The sequence below is a fragment of the Hydractinia symbiolongicarpus genome, chromosome 3 (genome assembly GCF_029227915.1).
Source record: "Hydractinia symbiolongicarpus strain clone_291-10 chromosome 3, HSymV2.1, whole genome shotgun sequence".
Classification (NCBI taxonomy): Eukaryota; Metazoa; Cnidaria; class Hydrozoa; order Anthoathecata; family Hydractiniidae; genus Hydractinia; species Hydractinia symbiolongicarpus.
In genome coordinates, this window is record NC_079877.1 from 23,260,643 (window position 1) to 23,286,750 (window position 26,108).

At 34.3% G+C, this 26,108-nt stretch overlaps 2 protein-coding genes across 2 annotated transcripts; one reads left to right on the forward strand and one right to left on the reverse strand.

Annotated features, from left to right (window-relative positions):
- Positions 1 to 11,712: 11,712 nt before the first annotated feature.
- LOC130635456 (uncharacterized) lies at positions 11,713 to 15,618 on the reverse strand. Its single transcript, XM_057444789.1, has 2 exons — positions 14,731 to 15,618; positions 11,713 to 13,677 (listed from the first exon to the last, which is right to left on the reverse strand). Exon 2 carries the CDS (start codon positions 13,665 to 13,667, stop codon positions 12,594 to 12,596), a length of 1,074 nt encoding a protein of 357 aa, XP_057300772.1. The 5' UTR covers positions 13,668 to 13,677; positions 14,731 to 15,618; the 3' UTR covers positions 11,713 to 12,593.
- Positions 15,619 to 18,742: 3,124 nt separating this feature from the next.
- Positions 18,743 to 25,655, forward strand: LOC130636311 (uncharacterized). Its single transcript, XM_057445985.1, has 2 exons — positions 18,743 to 19,232; positions 25,479 to 25,655. The coding sequence occupies exons 1-2, from the start codon at positions 18,894 to 18,896 to the stop codon at positions 25,623 to 25,625; spliced, it is 486 nt and encodes a 161-aa protein (XP_057301968.1). The 5' UTR covers positions 18,743 to 18,893; the 3' UTR covers positions 25,626 to 25,655.
- Positions 25,656 to 26,108: the final 453 nt, after the last annotated feature.

Consider the following 26,108-nt stretch of genomic DNA (forward strand, 5'->3'; position numbering starts at 1 on the left):
CCATATTGTTTGTGAATGATTGTAGCTATATTGTTTTTAGAAAATGTAAGCACGTCATGAAACACCCTGGGTAGTAGACATTGTCATGTAGTAGGTCATAAAAATTTTAACACTGCCGTTAAGCATACAGCAGTTCACGTTAAAAACGATTGGGGAAATCTACGTCAGGAAGTAATTGTTGCTTTAAATGGGGAAATAATTTCCCCGTCAGGAAACTAGATTGAATTTTTTAAATTTCTGCAGCGCTAGTGTGATTTTCGCAATGTCTACCCTTGACCAATGGATTCAGCGAAAAATTTAGAAAAAAATTTACATAGGACTTTTAAATTCTGTCGAGCAGTTCTCATGCAATCGTCAACACGTACTCAAACTCTTCAACTATATCGCATTCATTTTTTAGATTCAATCAAAACAACTTTAAAAAAACTAATCTCATAATTTCTACACCAGGAAATAATTTTCGGATATACAAATAATTTCAAGATAAAAAAATAATTTTCATTTCTGTATCTTGGACCGAACTGTACACCGATGCCGGATACCATTCTTGTTTCGTCTAACATTTTTAGCAGTTCCTAAACGAAATTTAAAGTCACAACTCCCATGGAATATTACGTCCGGAACATACTCTGGTTTTCCTAATACAGAAAGCTCCGGTACATATTCTGCATGTTAAACCTTTATTGCTTTGACGAAGATTAAACTGTTTGATTGGACAATATGAGACACGTTTCATACATTTCAGTCAAAAGTGGCAGCTATGCTTTTTTGCTTGCGAACCTAGGGGACCTATTCCCCGCTCCACAACACCTTTTTTTATTCATACCATTCTTCATATCGCTTTCTCTCTTCTGAAAGAAAAGAAGTTCTTGTTCTTAAAAGAACAGAAACATGGGAAAATAGAGACAGAGGTTGTGACGCTATAGGTCGAATGCAGTGAGGTCTATGGAAACAACCGAGGTTCATAATCAATTTTGTACCTAGTAGCCTAATAAAAACATAGTAATTGAAGCAATTTGCAGCCTAGTCACAAAAGTAACAAAAACATTGGCATTTGGATAAAAAATAAAGTGGAGTCTCTGTAACTCGAACTAGTCACTATATGGTTATTTCTGGATGCTATGGTGCATTTGAAAGCATTTCAGTCACTATATTTGGCGTGTAACGAATATAGACTAATGAGCAAGTTTAATATTTATTGTTTCATGAATAAATCTGAAATCAAAGACTGTTTAATCTTAAAAATATATTCAATTTCCACATTTACATTTAAGTCCTTGAGGGATGTCATGCCTTCACAAGAATAGAAATTAGGCTAAAATCTTCCTGAATGCTAATTAGCTTTTGCACATCTGCGGTTTCTGTTTTCATGATGAAACCACCCTCTTAGCTGTCGAATTTCTCTGTTTTAAATGTCATCCTTTTGAATCCGGTTACTTCAACGATCACTTCAGCATTTGATAATTTCCCATATGAAGTGGTTGTCAAATCTACGTAATTGTCAAGTCAGATGTCAACATCGATTTGACCAGGAAATCTTTTATAAGAATTGAGAGATCAGTGCCCAGACAGCATTGTAGCGATTTTAACGGATCATCATCTTCAATTATAGCATTTTCAGCATTCTTCTCCGAGATTCCCGATTTCCTAAAACAGTTGGTGAATGTGTGAGTTGAGATACCATCCCATGTGGTTTTCAACATATGCATTGCTAGAAGAATTAAAAGTTCGGGTATTGGTTCCTTTTTCCCAACGCAAACATAAGTTTACGAATGGCCAGTGTTCGATATTAGCTTTCACAGCTCGAACGCTACCTGGATTCATTTGTTGCGTTTTAGACGTTGTGTTTGCAGGCGAAAATCTTTAATGGGTTAAATTGATTTTCAATTTAACCCATTAAAGATTTTCTACATGGGTTGGCTGGTGCAATTGTCAATGATCAATGCTATCTTTTACTTAGATACTGCAAATTTTCGATCAAGCTCATGTACCTATTCTTCAAAGCTTTCCAGACATCGACATTTTACGCTAAGCACGGTATCTGTAAATAAAATCCAATTGTTAAAATAAGATGTCTAGTAAAGCTAGAAGATATTTTTTCCTGTAAAAAAATTCAAATTGTTAGATTAAAATGACAAGAAATTAGCTCCTTTAAAAAGGGGTAACACGACTATAAGAGCAAATAGACCCTCTTCTTAGTTGGAGATAAATTATGGGCATACATTGGACTAACAAATAAACTTTAAAGTATGCAGTGTCTGTGGAAAAAAAGGATGATGGTAAAGTAATTGGTCATCTGTCAATTGGAAAATCTGGAAAGTGTGCAATAACAGTATTCCACTTTTGAAAACCAACAAGAACAATTGTTCTAAAGTAACTGTTACTGGGAAAGTTATAGATAAAATTGACGAACTAGGGATGGAGATTCCATGTCAGTTATTTATTCTTGCCGAAAAAAGGTTTATAGAAATCATGCTGTCAAGAAAGAAACTTTGTTCTTAAAAACAAGGAATATTCTTGATTTTGTTCCATTTTTCAATTTTTATCCCACCATTCCAAAGCTTGAAATACAATGTATAGATCTCCAGCCAATTCGATTGCCATTTCCTTAAGTATTGGCCCACTGATGGTACATTATCACTTCGCCTAACAAAGAATCATTTATGCACAGCTTAAGTCGCTCGTACTTATCCGGTTTTTGCGGAGAGAGACTTTTGACCCACTTACCCAAATATTTTTTATGGTCATTTCTTCCGCAAAAATCCGGTTGGTCGAGACACGCCATTTTCAGTTAAGATCAGGTCGGCATACAGCATTAGCCACGTGATTCATAAGTTACTCTTACTAATATCACATGACATTTCCTCAGATACATAGCGCTTGAAACGAAAATTTAGTTGATGATAGCTTGATGATAGGGTAGAAGGGTATTTTGAGGAAAACGAAGAAAGGGTATGTACAGCTAGTAGATCACTATTTCTTTACATTGATGAACCCCTTCTTATCCTTACTGCCACCTAAAGCTAGCTAGTATAAAACTGCCCACTTAGCTGGCATAATAACAGAACTTAGATAACATATAGCTAGCTTACTTTAACCGTTTAGCTAGCTATAAAAAAAGGGCTATAGCATAAAACTAGCTACAAAGCTAGCATAAAATTAACTACATAACTGGGATAAAACTACATTAAGGGGGAATAGAGAGCCATATTTTCATGGACAATTGTAGCTAGCTATATATATTGTACACACGTCAGGAAATAAACTTTTTTAACCCTGCCGCTGAGCATACACCAGTGCGGCTGAAGTTACAGAAGGGAAAATTATTTCAATACTCGTTCAATCGTCAACATGTATTAAAAATCTCCAAGTGTATTCATTCTTTCTTACCTAATTTCACGATATGTATACAAATAATGTCCCAATAATTTCTGTTTTTGTAACTTGACCCGATCCTTACACATGTGGCTCTAATGATGTTTTTGTTCAGTCTGAAATAAGATATTTTTATCCTATTGTCATGAAGACTTGTTTGCAAACAAAACATATAGTGCTATTTGATTTTTAGCTGCACTGGCTAACAACAGGCTGTTTCTGCTGTGTTTTTGTAAACCGAAGTTGCAGTAAAGGTTTTTTTAAAAATGTATTACGGCTGTCCGATTTTATGATTAATTTTTGAAACTTTTCCCATAAAATATTGCAGGATTCTTTAGGAGCTTAAAAACAGGTTTTGAACAGTGTTTTTATTTTTAAATGATACAAAAACTTTTCCGCAAAATAAAATTGCTGAATGATTGTTTTAGCTGTGTAGGATAACAACAGGGTGTTTACTGTCTGTTTATGTGAACCAAAGTTTTTTCGGATGTGCGCCACAGTATATTTGTACTAATCACTCAGCCTAGTGTTAACGACAAGCTATTACCTGTGTTTCTATTTAACAGAAGTTGTGCTAAAGTTATTTTCAAAGGGTTTGTTTACCTATACTAATGGCGCACCACAGATTAAAGTACATATATATTTTAAGTTTTACCGGGAACATTTTGTGAAACAGTTTTCGCTATGACATTGCACAATATGTAAATTGTGTTTCTATTCAAGCTAAAGTTAAAGGAAATATATATTTTGTGAATCTGAAAAATATAATTACACACCCGACACACCTTTAATGTTGTGTGTTTCACTCGATTTATGATATACTGCACACCTGTACTAAAGCGAGCCACCTGAATGTGTGGTACAGTTTAAAATTTGTATTAATTGTTCCATCAAGCGTTTAACGCCAGGTAACACAGTTACTTGTGGCTTAACCAGCGTGAATTCCTAAGTGTATATAATACTCACCTGTAAAGTTTTGTATATATATTTATGTTTATGCCCTGCTGGTCTAATGGCTATGACACTCATGCTAATGAGAGATCCAGGTTCAAATCCTGGACAGGGCTAGGAAAAACATAATTATCTTGCACCTACAACAACCAGATTTTCATATAATAGGTAATCTTTGAGTAGGACTTCTCTGATTATTTCTATATCTTGACTTTTTAATGTTGTTGTCATTGGAACCAAGTTAATCTCAGATTTATCAAAAAATGATATGTCGTTATGACCGATTGTTTAAATACTTGTAATGGCACATAATTCTGCTATGATTCACTGTGTATTGACCTGAGATAAATTTGAGACTTTTTTTTGAGATATTGAATTTGAAACATTTGCACCTTAATATTTTCTATACTCCTGGACTAATATGATACTTAACTTAGACATATTGAGTATACGCAATCTTTGAGTTGTAAGGTGGAGATTTTCTACTAAAGTCATGCACCCCTGCCTTGCCGTTCCATTGCCTTGCCAGCACTGACCGTGCCTTTCTTTGCCAACCTTTCCTATGCCTTTTCTGGTGCCTGCCTACTATGTCCTTGCCTGTGGCTCCCATGCCTTGCCTACCCCTGCCTTCCTGATTCCTCTTCCTATTTCCTTGCCTGCCTTTGCCCTTTCCTTGCCGTGCTTAATGCCTTTGCCTTGGCAACCTCTCCGAAACACTTTCTATATTGATTGCGGAGAGAGAGCCATTGCTCGAACGGAGCTATTTTCCTCGTTCCCATAAATATATTAGAGCGTGACAAATTTCCGCGTTTCCCCCTAGTACGTGAAATTTTGATGAAAACGTGGGCGTTTTTGACCCACTTACCCCACTTTTTTTATGGTCATTTCTTTAAAAGGTTCCGTGAAAATCTGGCTAATCGAGACCACGCCGTTTCCAGTTGAGATCACGTCGGCATGGAGCTTTTGCCATGGTCACTTTTACTAATATCACGTGACCTTTTCTAAGATACTTAGCGCTTCAAACGGAAATTGCGTTGATAGCCATATTGGCTTGTTGGTCGCAATGGACAGAAGTTCATTTTCAAGAAACGAAGAAAAGGTATGTTTAGCTACCTGATATATCACTATATTTTTACATGTAATGATCCCCTTCTTAGCATTTCTCACACCTAAAGCTAGCTAGCATAAAACTGCAGACTTAGCTGCAATAATAATAGAACTTAGATAGCAAACTATATAACTACATATAGCTACTTCTTGTTTGCTCTTTTTATGCTAACTAGCTAGCATAAAAAAGAGCAAACAGTGCCATATAGCTAGCATAATACACTAGCTACACAGCTAGCATAAAATTAACTACTTACATGGGTTAAAACTACCAATGTAGCTAACATAAAATTAGCTATTTTTGCTAGCATAAAATCAGCTACATATCACCATAGAAAAGTTGTTTTTAACATATTTTCTAACTAGCTAGCTAACTAGCTATATATATACTACACAGTGAGTGAGATAATTCTACTCTTTAGAAATGTCCCATCACATAGATTGTTCTAGCTACAATCATCCACAAAATTTCTCGTCTCTACTGGCAATTTTATTCCAAAAACCAAGAACTAAAAAGTTTAGATATTTTGCAGATAGTATGTTCATGAAGGTATGTCACGTGTAATCGTTTACCTTGCTGAGCCACAAAGGTCAGTGTTTAACATGAGGGGGAATGGAGAGCCATATTGGACGATTGTAGTTATATATATATTGTACGCACGTCCAGGAAATGTTTCATCAAATCGAAGATGAAACCAGTGTATATAGGCGAAACAAAAAGAAAGTTTAAGCAACGAGTACAAGAACATATGCGCGCAGTGAGAAACGGAGATGTAAAGAAAAACGAAATTGCGGACCACAGCTGGAGCAGAAGTCATCAGTTTAATTGGGATGAGAAGAAAATCATTGACAGAGAATCCAGAACAACGGCCAGGAAGATTAAAGAAACCATCAACAGTGTAGAACGTAACAAACACATAAACAGCATCTCGTATCAACTTCCTGAGATTTGGTTACCAGCCCTACAGAAGAAGTAGTTACCTACATCCAGGTCCGAAAATGTTAATTACCGTAATTAACTGTAATTATCAGCTCGTTTCTGATTGGTTAAATTTTATGAATTTCGAACCTCTGCAATCATACAAATACATGTGCAACATCATTTTTCTTTGCCCGATGATGGGAGAAGGATCTCCCGAAACGTCGCCTACTAAACTATCATGTTCAAGAAATGATAAACTTTCCACAGTAATATGAATACTGAACAGACAAACCAAAATAATATCTTCAATAAGAAGATGAAACCGTTTGATCGATTACCATGAGGCACGTGGGAACTTTGTTTTTATACGATTCATTGTACAATTCAACCGAAAGTGGCATCTAAAATTTTTCGCTTGCGAACCTAGGGAACTCAGTTCCACGCTCCGCAACACTTTCTATATTGATTCCAATTCTTTTTGCGGAGCGTAGCGGAGCCTATTTCCTCATTATATAAGCCAAATATAAGGGAAAAGAAGTACGATGGAGAGTATATAGCATTTCTATGCGATTTCGTCCCTATACATCCGAATTATAAAAATTCAAACAAAAAATCACAGTAATCCAGCAATTTAATGTGGTCATTCTTGAGTACAGTTTATAGTAAGCGAGACAACGTGTTTATCAAGGAGCAAAGCGATGGAGTGTTTGTTGTTTTTTAAAGATGGTGCCAAGCGGAAAATGGGGACGAACTGATATTTTCAAGAAAACGAAAGAGGGAAGTATGAATAGCTAGCTAGTATATCACTATTTTTTACATGTAATGAACCTCTTCTCACCCACACCTAACTAGCAAATAACTACCAATATATGTGGCAAAATAAGCTGGTATAACACTACCAAATTGGCTAGCTAGCAGCATAAACTAGGTAGTTAACCAGCACAAAACTGTTTTTCTCACTAGCTACTTATCTGACATAAAACTGGCTACTTGGCCGGCATAAAATTAGCTATGTAGCTAGATTTAAATGATCCTTAAGACATATTTTCTAGTCATACACATACTGCACAATGAGTTAATTATGCTAGATAGATAGATAGATAGATAGATAGATGTGCATATTTTACATGGCTAGCCTCACAAATATCGAGGGATATACCCTGTCTATTATTTCCAGGAGGGGCCATGGCTTAGATGGAGAGTCCTAGAGTATTTAATGCTCATTTTGAGCGACGCAGACCCAATTAGGGCCTGCGCTCTACTAGACAACTCCCGGCAACATCCAACGGCCCACACAGTGTGCCATCTTCCCAATTTCCCTCACATGGCTTGGGTTAACCCGGGGCTATGGTAACATTCACTCGCCCATGTTGAATCGCTGTCAAGAGGAATCGAACTATCCTCTAACTAGCTAGCTAGCTATTATACATATATACTACGCAGTAGGTGAGATAATTCTACTCTGTAGGAATGTCCCATCATACAGCTTGTTCTAGCTACAATCGTCACAAAATGTGTTGTCTCTGGCAATTTTATACCAAAAACTAGGAACAATAAAGTTTAGCAAAGTCAGCAAAAGAACATAGCCAGCTAGATATTTTTCAGATAGTACGCTCTGTTCTCACTCATGATTAATGTTTATATACATGTATGTCACGTGTAATTGTTTACATTGCTTAGCAACAAAAGAGCAGTTCTTAACATTAAGGGGGAATAGAGAGCCATATTTTCATGGACGATTGTAGCTAGCTATATATATTGTACACACGTCAGGAAATAAACTTTTTTAACCCTGCCGCTGAGCATACACCAGTGCGGCTGAAGTTACAGATGGGAAAATTATTTCAATACTCGTTCAATCGTCAACATGTATTGAAAATCTCCAAGTGTATTCATTATTTCTTACCTGATTTCACAATATGTATACAAATAATGTCCCAATAATTTCTGTTTTTGTAACTTGACCCGATCTTTACACGTGGCTCTAATGATGTTTTTGTTCAGTCTGGAATTAGATATTTTTATCCTACTGTCATGAAAACTTGTTTGCAAACAAAACATATACTGCTATTTGATTTTTAGCTGCACAGGCTAACAACAGGCTGTTTCCGCTGTGTTTTTTTAAACCGAAGTTGCAGTAAAGGTTTTTTTAAAAATGTATTACAGCTGACCGATTTTATGATTAATTTTTGATCTAGCACAGAAACTTTTCCCATAAAATATTGCAGGATTCTTTAGGAGCGTAAAAACAGGTTTTGAACAGTGTTTTTATTTTTAAATGTTACAAAAACTTTTCCGCAAAATAAAATTGCTGAACGATTGTTTTAGCTGTGTAGGATAACAACAGGGTGTTTACTGTCTGTTTATGTGAACCAAAGTTTTTTCGGATGTGCGCCACAGTATATTTGTACTAATCACTCAGCCTAGTGTTAACGACAAGCTATTACCTGTGTTTCTATTTAACAGAAGTTGTGCTAAAGTTATTTTCAAAGGGTTTGTTTACCTATACTAATGGCGCACCACAGATTAAAGTACATATATATTTTAAGTTTTACCGGGAACATTTTGTGAAACAGTTTTCGCTATGACATGGCACAATATGTAAATTGTGTTTCTATTCAAGCTAAAGTTGAAGGAAGTATATATTTTGTGAATCTGAAAAATATAATTACACACCCGACACACCTTTAATGTTGTGTGTTTCACTCGATTTATGATATACTGCACACCTGTACTAAAGCGAGCCACCTGAATGTGTGGTACAGTTTAAAATTTGTATTAATTGTTCCATCAAGCGTTTAACGCCAGGTAACACAGTTACTTGTGGCTTAACCAGCGTAAATTCCTAAGTGTATATAATACTCACCTGTAAAGTTTTGTATATATATTTATGTTTATGCCCTGCTGGTCTAATGGCTATGACACTCATGCTAATGAGAGGTCCAGGTTCAAATCCTGGACAGGGCTAGGAAAAACATAATTATCTTGCACCTACAACAACCAGGTTTTCATATAATAGGTAATCTTTGAGTAAAACTTCTCTGATTATTTCTATATCTTGACTTTTTAATGTTGTTGTCATTGGAACCAAGTTAATCTCAGATTTATCAAAAAATGATATGTCGTTATGAACGATTGTTTAAATACTTGTAATGGCACATAATTCTGCTATGATTCACTGTGTATTGATCTGAGATAAATTTGAGACTTTTTTTTGAGATATTGAATTTGAAACTTTTGCACCTCAATATTTTCTATACTCCTGGACTAATATGATACTTAACTTAGACATATTGAGTATACGCAATCTTTGAGTTGTAAAGTGGAGATTTTCTACTAAAGTCATGCACCCCTGCCTTGCCGTTCCATTGCCTTGCCAGCACTGACCGTGCCTTTCTTTGCCTACCCTTCCTATGCCTTTTCTGGTGCCTGCCTACTATGTCCTTGCCTGTGGTTCCCATGCCTTGCCTACCCCTGCCTTCCTGATTCCTCTTCCTATTTCCTTGCCTGCCTTTGCCCTGTCCTTGCCGTGCTTAATGCCTTTGCCTTGGCAACCTCTCCGCACCACTTTCTATATTGATTGTGCCTTATAACTGTATGACTCATTCTCTGCACAGCTTTTCGCATTTGCAACGGAAGCCATGTTTGCGGGTTTTAAGCTTCACCATAATGTTTACAATTATTTTAAATTGATATTTGAATCATTCGAATTACGTCACTTTGTTCGACTGCCGCTTTCAAAGCATTTAAAGCTCCAGATACATGCCATAAAGTTAGATTTAGAGAAGGAAAATTCTTGTTCGAATTACGGAGCTGTTTAAGTTAAGGAGGTTCGAGTAATAGAGAATGATTTATGAGAATTAGGAAATTTTTACTATGTCGGAAAGAGTGTTCGAGCTAAGGAGAGGTTCAAGTAATAGAAAGTCGAGTTATAGAGTCTACTGTACAATATGTTCATGTAGAAACCATGTCTTCTGAGAACAGTTAACGTTCGATCAACTAAGGAAAGAGAATATAATTATATGCAATTTTCGAACACAATGAAAACATTCTAAGAGTTTTGTTTTGAATGTTCTAAACGTTGCTGTCTTGGCTGATAATTGGGAGATGACCAATTACTTTACCATCATCCTTTTCTTCACAGCCACTGCATACTTTAAAGTTTATTTGTTGGTCCTATGTATAAATAAGGAAAATATAAAGACATTACATGTAACATGTTTTTTGAGGAAATAGTTGATGATTATTCGGGAGTGGTGTTCGGTGGATTTTTATCCTTGTTTAAAGAACTCAAGGTGTGAAAAAAGGATGACTGTTGTTAGCTGTTTGTAGCTTTTGAGGAAGTATTTTATTTTATGGCCACTATATTGTACGATATATACTTCTGGAACATATTGACATGAATCTAACGGTCTCTATTGATAACATATATTTAATGGCTTATGAACTCATTTACATAAGTTTGTTGACTCTTTGTGTTTACATTTTAGCTGGTCGCTACAGAAAAAGGCGCCTGGTCAGGTGAATGATATAAGCCAATACAAAAAAGTCAGATAATTACTGTGCCAGGTAATAAGACAATTATAAAAAAAAACATCGTGGGAATAGTATAGTCACGCGCACATCAGTTGAAATTGAAATGAGCGCATGTGCTGGTTTGTAAGCGGGCACACCGAGAAGGATGGTGTTTTTCGTTATCATGTATGAACTCCGATTAGCTTTTCAACCCTTTATGTACTGGTTCGTTAGGTATCAAGTTTTCCTGCGACCGAGTGGGAAAAAAATTGATATGTGGGAAAAAAAGCTGACATCAGCAATCAGTTTTCTAAGAACGTGTAATTTTCGCGGCTGACTATTATGAGCCAATTGAATTGGTTTGCAAGTGACTTTTTGTTCGCTGAATACTTCTTTGGGATAATACAGATGGTGAGTAAAAACAATTCTTAAAGAAAACAGGACTTCTTATTCTTTGTTTAGTTACACGGTTGCCATAGAAACCTTAAAAATGGAAATTCAAACTCAATGTTGCTAATAAAAAACACTAAACGTCACCAAGTTTTTTAAGAATAAAAAACAAAGTAAATTTGTGGTGAAATTACTCACCATAACCCCCTCCCCACTTACCCTGCACAGCATCAATAGGTTTAAAAGTTTAGCTTGATACTGTCAGTCCCTTATATTCAGATTTAGAAAACGTTTGTTCTAAGATTTAGCCACCATGTTTTAAGGCAACAAAAGTGAGAAAAAAACGTGCTTTTATCTTGATTGCAAGTGATCCAATTCCGGTTATGTCACCACAATTTCGTTCCTTTTTTGCGCAAATTTTTACCCAATTAAGTAATATTATGCCATGAGAGTGTAAACTACGGACATACAGATTTCTGTTCCAGTTTTTTTATTATCTTAGGTCTTTATAGGTGTATATCTTCATGTTTGAACGTAGGTAGGGGAGAAGCGTTTTCTCCCATCTAAAGCAACTGATACTAGATTTAAAATCAAATATGTTTAATTTTGGACCTTACATGTATTTTCTTAAAAGCAAGTCTACTTTTTGCTCTAGTACGTGAGGAGTTGCAAAAATACTGTCTCCAGATCGACAGAAAAGTTGCTTAACATTTGCTTAGCAGAAAGTCGTACAATTTTGAAAATTACCAAAAAACCTTGGTGTTATTATTTAAAACTCAAGGTAATTTCTGTTTAGATTAATTAAATTGGTACAAAGCATTACCCCAAAGACACAAAAAGCAGTCAAAACCAACGCTTGCTACTCCAAGAAATAATGTGTTGGTTATATCCAATATTACATGTATTAAAGTTGCTTAGTAAACCTGTAGATTTTATTACAGTTACTTATAAGCTGATTGCTTTTTTTAAAAATATACGTGTATCACGGCTACAGAAAGCAAAAGCAGGGGCTGGAGATTTTTGCTCATTCTTTTGCTCTCCAACTAATACAAAATATTTATCCGGGTCATTATTCGCCAAACCTGAACAGGGTAAAGACAAATAAATGGAAAAGATTATTGAACTTTAATAAAATATAGATAGTTCGAACATATTTTTCTTACATCTCTCATACTTCCAAAGTTTTTGTATCAAATAAATTTAATAATTCTTTTCTGCTATTATTCGTTTTATTAAATGATATTTACGTTACTGTCCTTTTTATTTCTACATCGGCAAAACGCAGGATACTTGTATTTACCCTTGTCGCACTCCCTTTAACTCTCTTATTCTGTCAGTCCCTTTTACATTTTTCTTTTTCATAAGGGGACACATCCGAAGTTCCTCTAACATCATACGCGCTGTTGCTTCTTTTACCGGTAATAGGATCGATGGCGGGACCTAAACCTATTTTTTTGGATTTTTTCGGTGCGCATTTTGCAACAGCGTCAGCCATTTTGGGACATTCTGTAACTTTACAAGTCCAACAATTGGCCTCGTACAGTTTGGATGAACCTTTTTTTAATTCCGTTGTTCCACAGTGCCAAGTCAGCGTATTAACAATTTTTATGATGTTCTCGTCAAACTTTGATTTATCTGTAAAGTATTCTTCTTTTGCTTCCTTTTTCAAACAATTGATAACTTCATTCTGTAAAAAAGATGATCTTGGCGCCTGTTTGTCTGCAAATCCTTCTGGACGAACGACAAGTTTAACTTTCTCCTCTGTAGCGGTATTCTGCTGCAACAAAGTATTTAAAATATATAGATACTGTCTCGAAAGTGGTTGCATACCTATCCCAAGAAACTTGTCCCATGCAATATAAATCTTGTCTAACTTTGCTCGATGTGTGTTGATGTAGTTGTTAATCAGTTCTGAACAAGACCCCCCACCACATTGATTTTTTACAGAATGATTCGCTTTACAACATGGAGTATTGTAAGAAAACAGGTACCAATTTGGATTCTTGCTTTTTTCTTTTTTAAAGTTGTCTATCTTGCTCTCTAATTTCGGCAGTAACATTGCTTCTGTGTGAACACCTGTGGGTCCACCGATAATAGCTGCTAAATAATTATTGCCATCAATTATCTTATCTGCTGGAAATGCTGTGGGAGGTGGATCTAGCGTAAGGGTAGGCGCATCAGACAAATAAAAAACAGCATATTGGCGTATGCGTTTAGAACTTTTAGCCGGTGGCTCCCCGTCGTTGTCCCCACCATCAGTACCTGATGCAGCTGTAAGTTGAGTAGCAAGAGGTGAGAACGTTTTGCTTATCTGTTCAAATAAGTTCTCAATAGCATCACATGTTACGAGGTTGTTATTTAGATGCACACACGTGATTGCAAACACAATTAAGATGACGTTCTTCATTTTAAAATCTCTAAAAAAAGTACAAAAACAATGTTATATTTTCAGTATGTAACATGGGAACTTGATGTTGATGGGAACTTCGCGATTTTCGATTTTTGGATAATTTGATTTCTATAAATCGCGAAAGTTTATTCTGGCGAAATATTTCTTATAACACATCGCAAAAGTTTATTCTTTAATAAAGAAAATAGATCCAGGGAGATCTCCTATGAAACATGCTGTCGTGTGATAAATTGCAGGACGAAATGAGAAACGGTCTTATTTGCAGAATAAGGCGTGCAAGTTAGCGAATATTTTTCGGAAAAATAGTCAGGAGATTGTGGCTCTATGTGAAGGTGCTAAATATCCAATAAAAACGTTTATTTCTATCCATTTTATTCATTCTTCGTATTCTCTCGAGGTGTAACAGAAAAAAAGTCTGTTGAAAAAGAATGAATTGCTAACAATAAAAGAATAAATACGAAGAAAAACATTTATGCGAAACGTAGCAGATAAAAACATGTTAAATTCATTTTATTTATTGCCAGTTAGCTGAGATGACGATGACAATAATGATGACGATTCGGACCGCGACATCGATGACAGAAATGCATTTGATGTATTTAAAACTTATTAACTTGCTTTTCTTGCTTCACTTGAATTTCTACATCCGTTTAATGACATAATGTGAAATAATAGCTACATAGTTTTTTTTTTTCGTAATATCCAAGAATTTGCGAAAGTTGATTCTCGTAAAAATTCCGAAATCGGCTAATTCGCGAAACTTTCTAAAAATTTTGCGATTATTTAGTTTCGGAAAGCTTTGTTTCGTGAAAGATTATACCTTTAAAGTTGATATTTTTCTTAAAATATATCCTCTATGGTAACTAAAACGAAAAAGAGGGACATTTTTTGCCATATCTCAGTTCAACAGCCAATTGCATGGGAAGACCCCCATGACTTACCAACACAAAACGCCAAGAGTGCAAATACAACAATTTCTAAATTATTTTAGCCTTCTTAATGACATTGGATTATAAATTAACGGGATGCACAATGGGAACAAAAAATATATCTCACTCACCGTATTTGTTCTTATTCTGAGCAGCGTGATAAGCAGCTACATTCCAACCTGGGACAATAGTCAAATGTGAATTACAACTCCAAAGTTTGATTAAAGGTTGATCAGCTACCCAAAATGAAGACGAAACAGATACAATGGCAGTCTGGATCATGTCAAACCATGTATACATACAGAGAGAAGGAGAAAAACTACAGAAAAATTGAAAAACAAATCGAATTTTAAAAAGAATTAATTTACACACAAATATTTACCTTTTGCGTTCACGACGATATATGATGAGTAAATCATACCTAAATATTTCAATTTTATTCTTATTTTGCAATTTCATACAGAAGAATATTTACTTCTATGTTTATGAGCAACGCAAACAAATTGATCTCATTGAACTCATCTTCTAACAAAATCTACAGATTTGTGCAGCATGTTCCCTTAATAAGGTAACGTAAAAGAAGGCGAATCTAATGAATCGAATCTAAAAACTAACTTTTTTTACTTTAAATAATACCATTGCAAAGTCAGATATAGCTTGTATTGCCGAGTGCAACTTAGATTAACAACAAAAGCAATGAATATAAAACGCATACATACCCCCCAAAAAAAAGAAAAAAAGAAAAATGTGAAACTAGAATGCACAAAATTTAGAAACAGAAGCTACTTAAATAATTACTTAAAACATTTAAACCTATTTTAAAAGCGAATATTTACATAAAATGTTGATAAACTAATTTTTTGAACTGAAGCAAATCATCGCAACAACGTATATTTAATGGTAAGTCATTGTATAATGCTGCACCAAGATATTTGAAGGATCTTTTTCCGAATTTCAATTTTATACGTGGTAATTTCACCAACATATTTTAATTCCGTGTGTTAATTGAATGCTCGTTGAATGCTCGTATGATACTAATAAGATAGAACGGAAAAGCGTGAGTGTTTGACTGACCTTGACGGATGGGAGCTAAAACTATAGCATAACAGGTTATAAGTAACCGCGCAGTACGGAACCTAAATTTTCTACGTGTATAAACTACGTTACAATTTTGACATTGGGATGGTCGAGGCCAAAGCTGTTTGCTTTTTGCCTGACTGAGTGACTAATTAGTTAAAATAAACAAAATGTCAGTCCATACGGTATGGTATGTCGTCACTACTATGACGTCAACATCGCCATAGCCGAAATGGAGAGGGCTGCGAGCCGTGGTTTCTCGCTGTAAAAAGATTAGAATCTGAACGAATTTATTAACGTGCTGCGTCTCCAAGTTCAGTATCGTCTTTTTTCCCGGAACGTCGACATCATTCGCTTGACTTCCATTTTACGTCAAATTTTACACTCAGTCACGCGACTTATCTGATTAACCCTAGATTCGTGCCTGAACGGATCCAGGGTTAGTCAGATATGTTAAGATCCCTATCCATTCTTCATGTCTGTCACATTAGCTATTTTTTACCCATTTCAGTATATTTAATGCTAGCATCAGCAATTTTTTTCACCAAGTTGTTACTTGGTCCGGGCAACACTTGGTAATGTTCGTGGTAATTTTCGAGTCTATGAGCAAAAATTCACTATTTAAGATGTTGGCTGTCTCAACCTGTTTAGGGTGACGTCAAGAACTGGGCACACAAGGAACGTAAAAACAAAAGGCACGTAGGCGCGAAGTCACGTTGAGTACTACATCATCATCAATTGTAAAATGTAAGAAAATTTAATTAAAAAAAATTGTTAATGGAGTGCACAGAATTTTTCTGAATCTAAATAAACCTCAAGGCCAAGCTTCTCTGTTCACCCTCGTGACAGCAACACGAATGCAAGGATTTCGAAATTGAAGAAATTTGACTTGAATGCCAATTTACTCCATTAAGCGCGACATCCCCACCACTTTTTTCAAAAGGCAATAATCGAAGACTATCGCAATTGCGATTCTATTGCGTTAATTGCGTTCATTCTGTTCACAGATCAACAGATCATCGCCGACAAGTGGATTCCGTGTGTTTTTATATGCGTGATAACCTCTGGTGTAAAAACTGTACTTGAAAACTGTGAAACGCTTCTTGTGTATATTTGTTAATGGAATATCGAAAGGGGTATCACCTTTTTTTCAGCTGCATGTAAAGTTTATATATTTGTCTTGAATTAAACCTCGCCTATAACGGCAAGCATCGTTCGCAACATTCCTATCGAACGTTTATTTGATTTTCGAATTTTAACTTTGAGCTTTCTTACAGCTTTTAACTTTGAAATTGATTACACCAGGTTTTAGCCTGTGACTTACGTTTTGAACATACATTTGTTGACAAAAAACGTTTAGTTAGTCATGTCACTCTCAAAACACCAGAATCTGACAATGTTTCGACCAATCTGATTGGCAACAAAAAAGGAGTAACCATGGGCTTTATACAGCACGCATAACTTTTAACCACATAGCAACCATAATGGTAGCTATAAATGTAAATAAAGAAAATTGCCAAAGAATCGATAAAACATTGCTATATCAAACAGACTCAAAAATCAAGTTACAGTACATCAAAAATTTGGAACAATGGTATAATAAACTTTAAATCGAACGTGTTCGTTCTCTGTCAAATCATGATTCCTACTATCTTGTCTTCAAAAATAATCTTGTTTTCTACAAACCCTAACAAGCTAACTATCATTTAATATATATAATAATAAATGTTTAATTTATCTCTTCAGAGAAATACTACCGTCGGTCAGAGTATAAACATGGCAAGATCGACCGATACTTTCGACCTAGGTAACGTGATTTTTCTTACAACTGGCCGATAAATGACCAATAAATTAAAATAAAATAATAAGAAATATAATCACTGAATATTAACAACCTGGTGTTCAGGGTGGTTATGTTGTGTTTTAGATAAACATTTTCAGCTTTCTAGTGAGTTTATCAGCCAAATGATAATATTTAAAACTCTGAAGAAATAGAGATTTTTGAAATACAAAGTTACATATTCGAGTTATGTGAAATGAACCTATATTGAAGCTGTTATGAATTTATAATTTGATAATATCATGAATCTTTTACGTTATGTAAAACTCAACTGGGCGCTCTGTATCAAAATAACATAGCCCATTATTAATAAATTTAGAGAATTTTCCTTTATGACTTTCGTAATACTGCAAAGAGCGATGCTGTAACTATAGTGAAAGATTACCAATATTCAAACATTAAGAAAATTAGGTGGAATTTCTGACTCAGTTCAGACAAAAAATTGCACTATGCGTGAAAATATAAAATAATTCTCTATTTCAGCTAACTCAGTATTTTTCACATGACACCACACTAACATATTATCATTTTCAGCATGCCTTTTTACCTTACTACGCCAAATATGTTTAAAACGAAGCAGTATTTAAATTTGAGCCATTTCTGGTCATTATGCCAATTTTATATCACCATCATGTTCAGTAAGGTTTTTTGTTAAGTGGATTCACTATAATCAAGCTATGTTTCTTGAAATTACACTTTTCTTATGGTTTTTTAAACCCTCAAAAATCCTAAAAAATCCATAAGTTTTCCAAATCTGTGTAAAAAAAATCAATCTAATCCTTTGATTAATTTCGGTCAAAAACAGTATAGCATGCTTTAATTTTTTTCTATACCAGAATAATTCTCAGTACAAAGAAGGCTTTTTTAAAAATGATCACCGCAGGAGACTTTCTTAAAAAATCACTCTTCTCCGGGGCGTGTTCAAATATGGCTACGTACGTTCGTGCAAGTGTAAAATCCAACACAATAAATTAAAAATACGTTTGTTGCGCACGCGAGGCCGCTGTCGGAAAAACTCATCAATATTAAAAATGTCAATAGCTGTCAATTATAGCACTTAGTATTGTGTAAATATTATTTTTGGTGATTGTACAAGTAGTTTTTCTGCTATGTTATAAAAATTAATGCATATAAAAAGTATTTTTATAAATAATATTTGTAACCATAATAAGGATCACATATTAGAAACAATATTAATTATACAAAAAGTACGTATTTATATACAATACATTTGGATTATCGAGTGCTTTAAATGCATTATTGATACCGTGGAGAAAGAAAGAAAACACGCACACACACATCCGATGAAATAGTCGAATAAGTCATAAATCAAGCTCATTCCATCTCTAGCCAAACTTTGGTGTAAAATCATACAGAATGCAGATGAAAGGTTGGAATTTGACTTCAGTTTTGTTGCTGTTGCCTGTCCTGAATTGTACAATACTCAGATTACCAGATTGTGGTAAATTCGATGGAGCTTGGACGAAATTCTATCCAGGAAAAGTCTTACGAAAAAGTAAACATTCGCTTGTTCATCATGTTACCTTTGAACAGTGTGTTGAAAAATGTATGTTCTATCCTAAATGTAAAAGTATCAGTTTAAAAGACGAGGAAAAGATGTGTATGATACATCACAGCCGACATAATGAAAATGGAACAAACCTGGAAGTGGAGAAAGGCTGGACTCATGTTGAAACAGATGATACTTTAAGAAATGTAAGTCGTAGTTCTAGGATTTTATTTTCTTATTGCTGTTTTCAATTAATTTTCATGCCCAACTGCGGCGCACTTTTTTACGTTTTATCAAGTAAATGATTTTAAAGATACTATTTCGGTTTGTCTGTTCATTATTGTGGAAAGTTTATCATTTCTTGACTAAACTATATGTTGAAGAAATGATAAACTTTCCAAAATTATTTTTTTACTTTAAAGCTTACGTCCCACTTTGAAATAAGTTGATTTCATACAACACAACTTAAAAAAGTTGTTTGGAATTGCCATATTTTTTAAAAAATAGTAATCGGTCCTATAGAATTTTGGACTGATTTTGGAAGTTCTATTAATTATGCATGATCGACATCATCCAGTAACTCTGAGTTTGGCACATGCTTATAGTTTAAAGGCTACAAGGGTTACCAATAATTTCAGCTATTCAATTTAGCGTTTTAAACATTTGCCATAAATATTTATAATTAACATAAATGACCTGATACACTTGTATAACATCACTGAAATATACCTTTTAATATCAATAAAATTTCTTAAAATATGTTTAAAATATGGTTATAATTTCTTACAATAGACCTTTTTACGGATATTGATACTATTTTTAAATTTATGACTTCGGAAAATCAGGGTATCTTAAATTAAAACAAACTTTGAACAAAGTTGCTTTTAATGTGTACTGTTGTTCTGTGGTTTTTATTGAAGAATAATTACTGTTATGAGAATTAATGATCGTTGTGGTGTGAGCATGTAACAATGCTCGTGAATATCCAGAAAAATATGCCATTAAGCCACACATCACTGCATTTAATGGGAGTTTAGAGCTACGTTTTTACACTTGTACAAACCCTAAGTTATATACTAAGTGGGGGTCCGCTTGTAACAGAAAGTATTTTGTGTTTAAAAAACATCATGTAATCTATTCAAATCATTTTGAATATGGAAAACCGACGGATGCAAGTCCTTTACCCACATTGTATTTAAAAGATTATGGTACAGATTAAAACTCAAAAAAAAGAAAAACACCAAAAAAAAGAGTTTTTCTTCCCAACAAAAAGTGCAAAAGAGATAAATTTGTTCCATCTTCAACTGCTTTAGCTGGTGTCAAAACAGAACCAGACAATGTAAATGAAATTGACTTTGGTGTTACACTTGATCTAACTTCTCCTAAAAATGCCTCTTTGTTAATGTCACCAACCAGTTCATCAACAGATCTTTCATTATTATCACCAGCTAGTGAGACAACTCTGTTATCGCCCACTTGCTAAACCTCATCAATGTCTGCTTTAGAATTACATATTCCAATGTTATCACCAACTAGTACTACCAATATTTTATTGCCTACGTTGTCCACTGCATCCACAACTTCCAGCAGATTGTCATTAAATACAATTTATACAAGAATGTCATGGGATTGCATCCACAGTAACAAAAAATTTATAAAATTGTACACGGGATGTCCATCATCAAAAGTTTTTCGATTGATTGTTGAGCATGTTCGGCCGAAACATTTAAGCTCCAATATTACAAAGGTTACAATTCTGTAAAAATTAACAATATCAGTATAGTCAAGTCAAAATTGTTTTGTCAAAGAAAACCTGGTTCAAGCCGTTCTCTAAGCTTAGAGAATAAAATATTAATGACGTTGATGAGGATAAGACTTGATGCGCCTGTTGCTGACTTAGCGTTCAGATTTGGAATATCGACTGAAAATGCCTCCGACATTATTACAACATTCATCATTTTTCTTAGTTTGGAACTTGAACAACTAATATATTGGCCAACACCTGATGAAACACTGGATTTTTCTGCTACTTTCAACAAATGTGAAGGTATTGGTCACTGCACTGAACAATATGTTGAACATTAAAAATATGTTGCAGCACAATACCAAACATACAGCACCTACAAAAGCCGAAACACGTTAAAAAAAAAATATTTTGTACAAAATCGGGGTCAATCTCTTACGTATCTCCTTCCTATGCTGGATCTAGTACAGATCGTTTATTGCTGATGATACAAATGTTGCTTCAAAATTTCATCCTGGTTTTATGGTTCTTTTTGATAAAGGTTTCAATGTGCAAGATCTATTTTTGCCGCACCAAGTAACATGTGTTCTACCGCCTTTTGTTCGCGAAAAAAGAAAATTTACAAGATCAGAAGTTTATCATGGTAAAAGAGTAGTACGCGCAAGAATACACATTGAAAGAGTTACTGCACGGTTGAAAGAGTTCCGATTATTGGAAAACATATTACTAATATCAATTATCGATATGTGTGATTACATTTGGACAATTCCTGCAGCTATTGTTAATATGCAACCCCCATTAGTAAAGTTGTTATGGCCCCAATTGATTGCAGTGACATAAGGCTTCTTGACATATTATCAACAAAAAGGCTTTTTTAAAACCACAAATTTATAAAAAATGCTAATTTCGATCATGTTTTTTACAAGCATATACATATTATTAATTATTAAATTATTATTACTTATTGCATGAAACTTTTGCAGTCATTTCAATTTCGCAATTTTATGTTTTTTTTAGAAAATTTAGTTGAGAACCATTTTATAATGCTTGTGATAGCTGTCGTTGGAAAATAAATCGTGGACAATATTTTGTTGTTGTGACAATATTCCAAATTAATTTCGAATTTGATTATTCTCCTCTTATATAACGCTGGTGATAAGCATATACATGGCAAAGTTCTTGCAACATCATTTACTATTTCTTTTAAAATATCCTTGCATGTAACAATATCATGTATTCTTTTTTCAAACATTGCAAAATATGCATATTGAAAAAACCCTCCAAAAGTGGAATAACATTAATGAATTCTGAATCTTTAAAAACTGTCAATGTAGCATGACTCTTTGGGTAGATAAACAACAAAATTTGTGTGTGGAGAACCAGTAACAAACATTGGATGCTGTACTTGAATGTAAAGTTTAACCTTATTCAGTCCGGGGTTTTTCGTACATACTTTGACTGGGGGGGCGGGGGGAGCAGAATCCCCCCTCCTCAATATATTTCCATAGGGTCGTTCAGATTAAAACTTGGAAAACTTATAGTACGTCATAAAAGGAACAAAATGGCAGCAATAGATTTTTACTTGCGTCAGCACATTTTCTGTGACCTCATCAGAAGCCTAAAATTTGGTAAAAATGCCACTATCTGCTTAAAATTTAATTACTTTTGTTTCAGAGCGAATTTTTGCATTCTGTTTGAAGTTTCTTAAAGCTAAATAAAAGTTACTTAACATATCTTCCGGTTTTTACGTGGATCGCATAAAAAATTGCCAAAAATTGACCGAGAATCCGTCTTTTTCCGATTTTTGCGTAAAATACTACAAACTCGGGAAATCGGATTAATCACGTGTCTAAATTATGCAAAATGATTCTTCTTAATACAATAAAGTTGCTTTGCAAGTTTCAAGTTCTAATGATAATCCTAACAGAAGTTATTAAATTTTCCCCATTATCAGGATTTCATAGAGATTTTTAGGGGTAGTTTCGAGTAATGATTGATTGATTGATTTATTTTATTTACCGTCGGTTATTATATACAATAGTTCTTTAAAAAATTAAAATTTTGCAAAAAACTAATCAAAACCGACCAAATATTTTTATATATTTAGAATTTAGATGAAAACTATAATAATTAAATAATGAATAAATAATAAATAAAAAGATAAACATTTCGCCTCTAACATTTTCGTATTGATTACGCAAGTTATGGAATCAATTGCCGACACACTGTGCATGAACAGTGAGAGCCATTCCATTTTTTAATCATTTGCTTAAATTTAACTAGACCTTCACAACTTTTCGTGTGAAAAGAAAGTTTATTCCAAACTTTTGGGGCTAAACATCGCAAACTGTTTAGACCAAAGGTGCTTGTTTCTACACTGATGGTTTTTAGGTTGTTCATGTTTTGACTTCTTCATGGTCAATATCAAGACAAATAAATTTGGCATGCAGGCGTCTAATAGATATTTATTGAAACTCAGTAAGTTTCATAGCCATATAACATAGCAATAATGAGTTATTAAAAAAACAGTCAGGGGTATCCCCCCCCCCCGGACCGAATAGGGTTAAACTGTATACACCAGATTTTAATTCTAAACATGCATCTTTCTGTTTTACATACTCTTCAATAGTTTTGTCCCGATGATTAAACGGACACTTAATTTCCAGACTTCCAGTTGCAGCAGGAGCATTGCACCAGTCCATCTACACTAGCACCAACTATATGTTACCTCTGATGGATCTTAAGTCCAGATTCTGTACATTCACATTCACGCACGAATCGCTTTGTTATAACCCAAAATTTTTCCAATCAAATTTCAACAGATAATTGTGATGGGTTTTTATTTTTTGACAGGGAAATAACACTTTGTAAAACAGATGCTGTGATCATACCATGGCGGTAATTTAGTGCTTATTACTTGCTTGACTTTTCGTCACATCTTCAATAATGTTAATATGTTTCTTTGTTCTGTTTTCTGCAAGCGTAGCAAAAAATTCATTTGGCGATGATGATTGTTTGCAGATGTCTTCCATAGTCAGTAGTTTCACATTTAATAGATTTTCTGGTACAGAGTTGTAGCTATGGTCATCTTCAAAGTGAACATTCTTTCGAAAATATAAAACAGAAGCCTGTCCATCAGTAGCCGATGCTAATTGATCTTAATTAATATTATTAGCTGTACGTTGATGCATAACACGAAGATCAAACGAAGTTCGTGGTACTTTGACATGGTCTGATGGATGCACAGGATGTGGTCTTTTAAAAGACATTGACGACATTTTTGCAGGAAGATGAACTTTTCGTCAAACTTTAGCCACTGTTTTGTTCTAGACATTGAGATATGTTATTGAACTCAACATTTTTAACATGTCCAGCATTCCTTAAATTCTCTCCCTCTTTTAAAGCTCTGACAGCCAGACTTTTTTGTGCATACTCCAGAAGGCATTTGGTAGTGATATCAGGACAGTACACGTATTCAGTCATCCATCCAGTGGTTATCTGTTCTGGAAAGGTTATTTTGATACATGTGACAGTTAATTTAAAGACACGTCGGTTTTGAATGTCTTTTTGTTTTCTTTCCAACGATTAAGATACAGGGGGATTAAGCAAGTACCCCCCTTAAAGGACCCCCTAGCTAACAAATAACTCCTTACGTTCTGAACACTCCACTTGTTTAATTCTTTTTGTGAATATACCATTGTTAGACAGTTTCATACCAATGTTTACAGTACGTTACCTTTGCCGAAATTACATAAGATACCCTGATTTTCCCATACTGCATTGCGCAGTCATAAATTTCAAAATGGTAGCACTATCAGTAAAAAGGTCTATTTCTTATATTATAGCTATAAATGTATAATTTCAACATCTAGCATGTGCGTCATAACCTCATAATTTACTGCATGGCTATAATAGTTGAATAAAATCAAACGAGTTTGATTTTAATAAAATTGTTGGCGATCAGGTTTCGAATGCCTTTTGTTTGTGTGACAATAGATCTATTATCTGCTACCGTTGTTGTGGCAACGATTATTTGAAATGAAATGAAATTATAACGATATTATAACAAATTATAAGTACATTGTAGAAAAATTGTGACTATATTATATAATATATATTTAATCATATTATACAAGTGTATCCTGGCCCTAAGCATTTTTGCATATTTTTGTGTTGAGATCTTTGATATATAACGTCTGTGATGTGTCATGAAGTATTTTGCTAATTTATTTGTATTAGCTAGAGCGTTTTTTGTATTTCTAAAATAATCATTGAGATTTAATTATTTTTATGTGTTTGCTTGAATATATAATTTCGCTTCTGTCAATATAGAAATGTCAATATAGTATAGAATATTTTTGCAGATATTGTTTTTTAACTTTCGCAAATCAACTTCCACAACCCAAAGTTTTAGGAAAATAAAAAAGTTAGCACATAGTCACAATTTGGAATAAAAATTGGATGAAGTTATTTAGTTTACAAGGACGGCATAATTTATTTCTAAACCTGAAAAGTGGAACTTTTTAAAGGGGTTTGCAAAAAGGAATCTTTTCCTCCAATTTTCTCTCGACCATCTGTTAACCGATGTGTCATACTCACAACAGGCCTGTGCGGCGTAAAAAGTCGGTTACCAAAAGCGTTCTCTAAAATTTAGGGGGTAGTGGGGTAAAGTTCGTTAATATATTATTTAGCAATTCCAATTTTCTAGCTTGGTGCTTACTGTCAAGTAAACCAACCATGTCAACATGGGAGATGTAAAGATACATGCGAGCCAAAACAATATAAGTGTCAGTGCGACAGTAAGAACATATTACTCCTTCTAACCATGTCTTTTTCTGTAAATTTGCGAATGTGATGTGACTATTTAACCTTGTAGTAATGTAGGCTTTAAATAGCGACACTTAGATTAATAGAATGCCTAATATTGTCAAGACATATGGTACAAGTATTTAAATTTACTAAGTTAGACAGTACGTTAGCGTATTTGCCACTTCTGAGGGTAAATTTCAATAACGTTGTGTATCAAGCCATCCATCAGCCATTTTAACGAAATAGAAACATGAAAAGTTCATACATTGAAACAAATATTCAAGTCATATTGAAAAAGAATAGGAAAAAAACTCCCTGTGCATGTGGCATATGAAGAGACTTACCACTTGAGATAAGAGTTTTGAGTCTTCCCTCGTGATTATGACTTATTGTTTCAAAAGATCTGTTTTACCTCGTAATACCAGATAAAGTCTGAATTTGCCAGTGGTCTTTTATGACGCTCACCCCGGATGAATAGGGTTATAGTGGATCATATAAAGCAAATCATGGGGAACGAAATCAGCCCAAC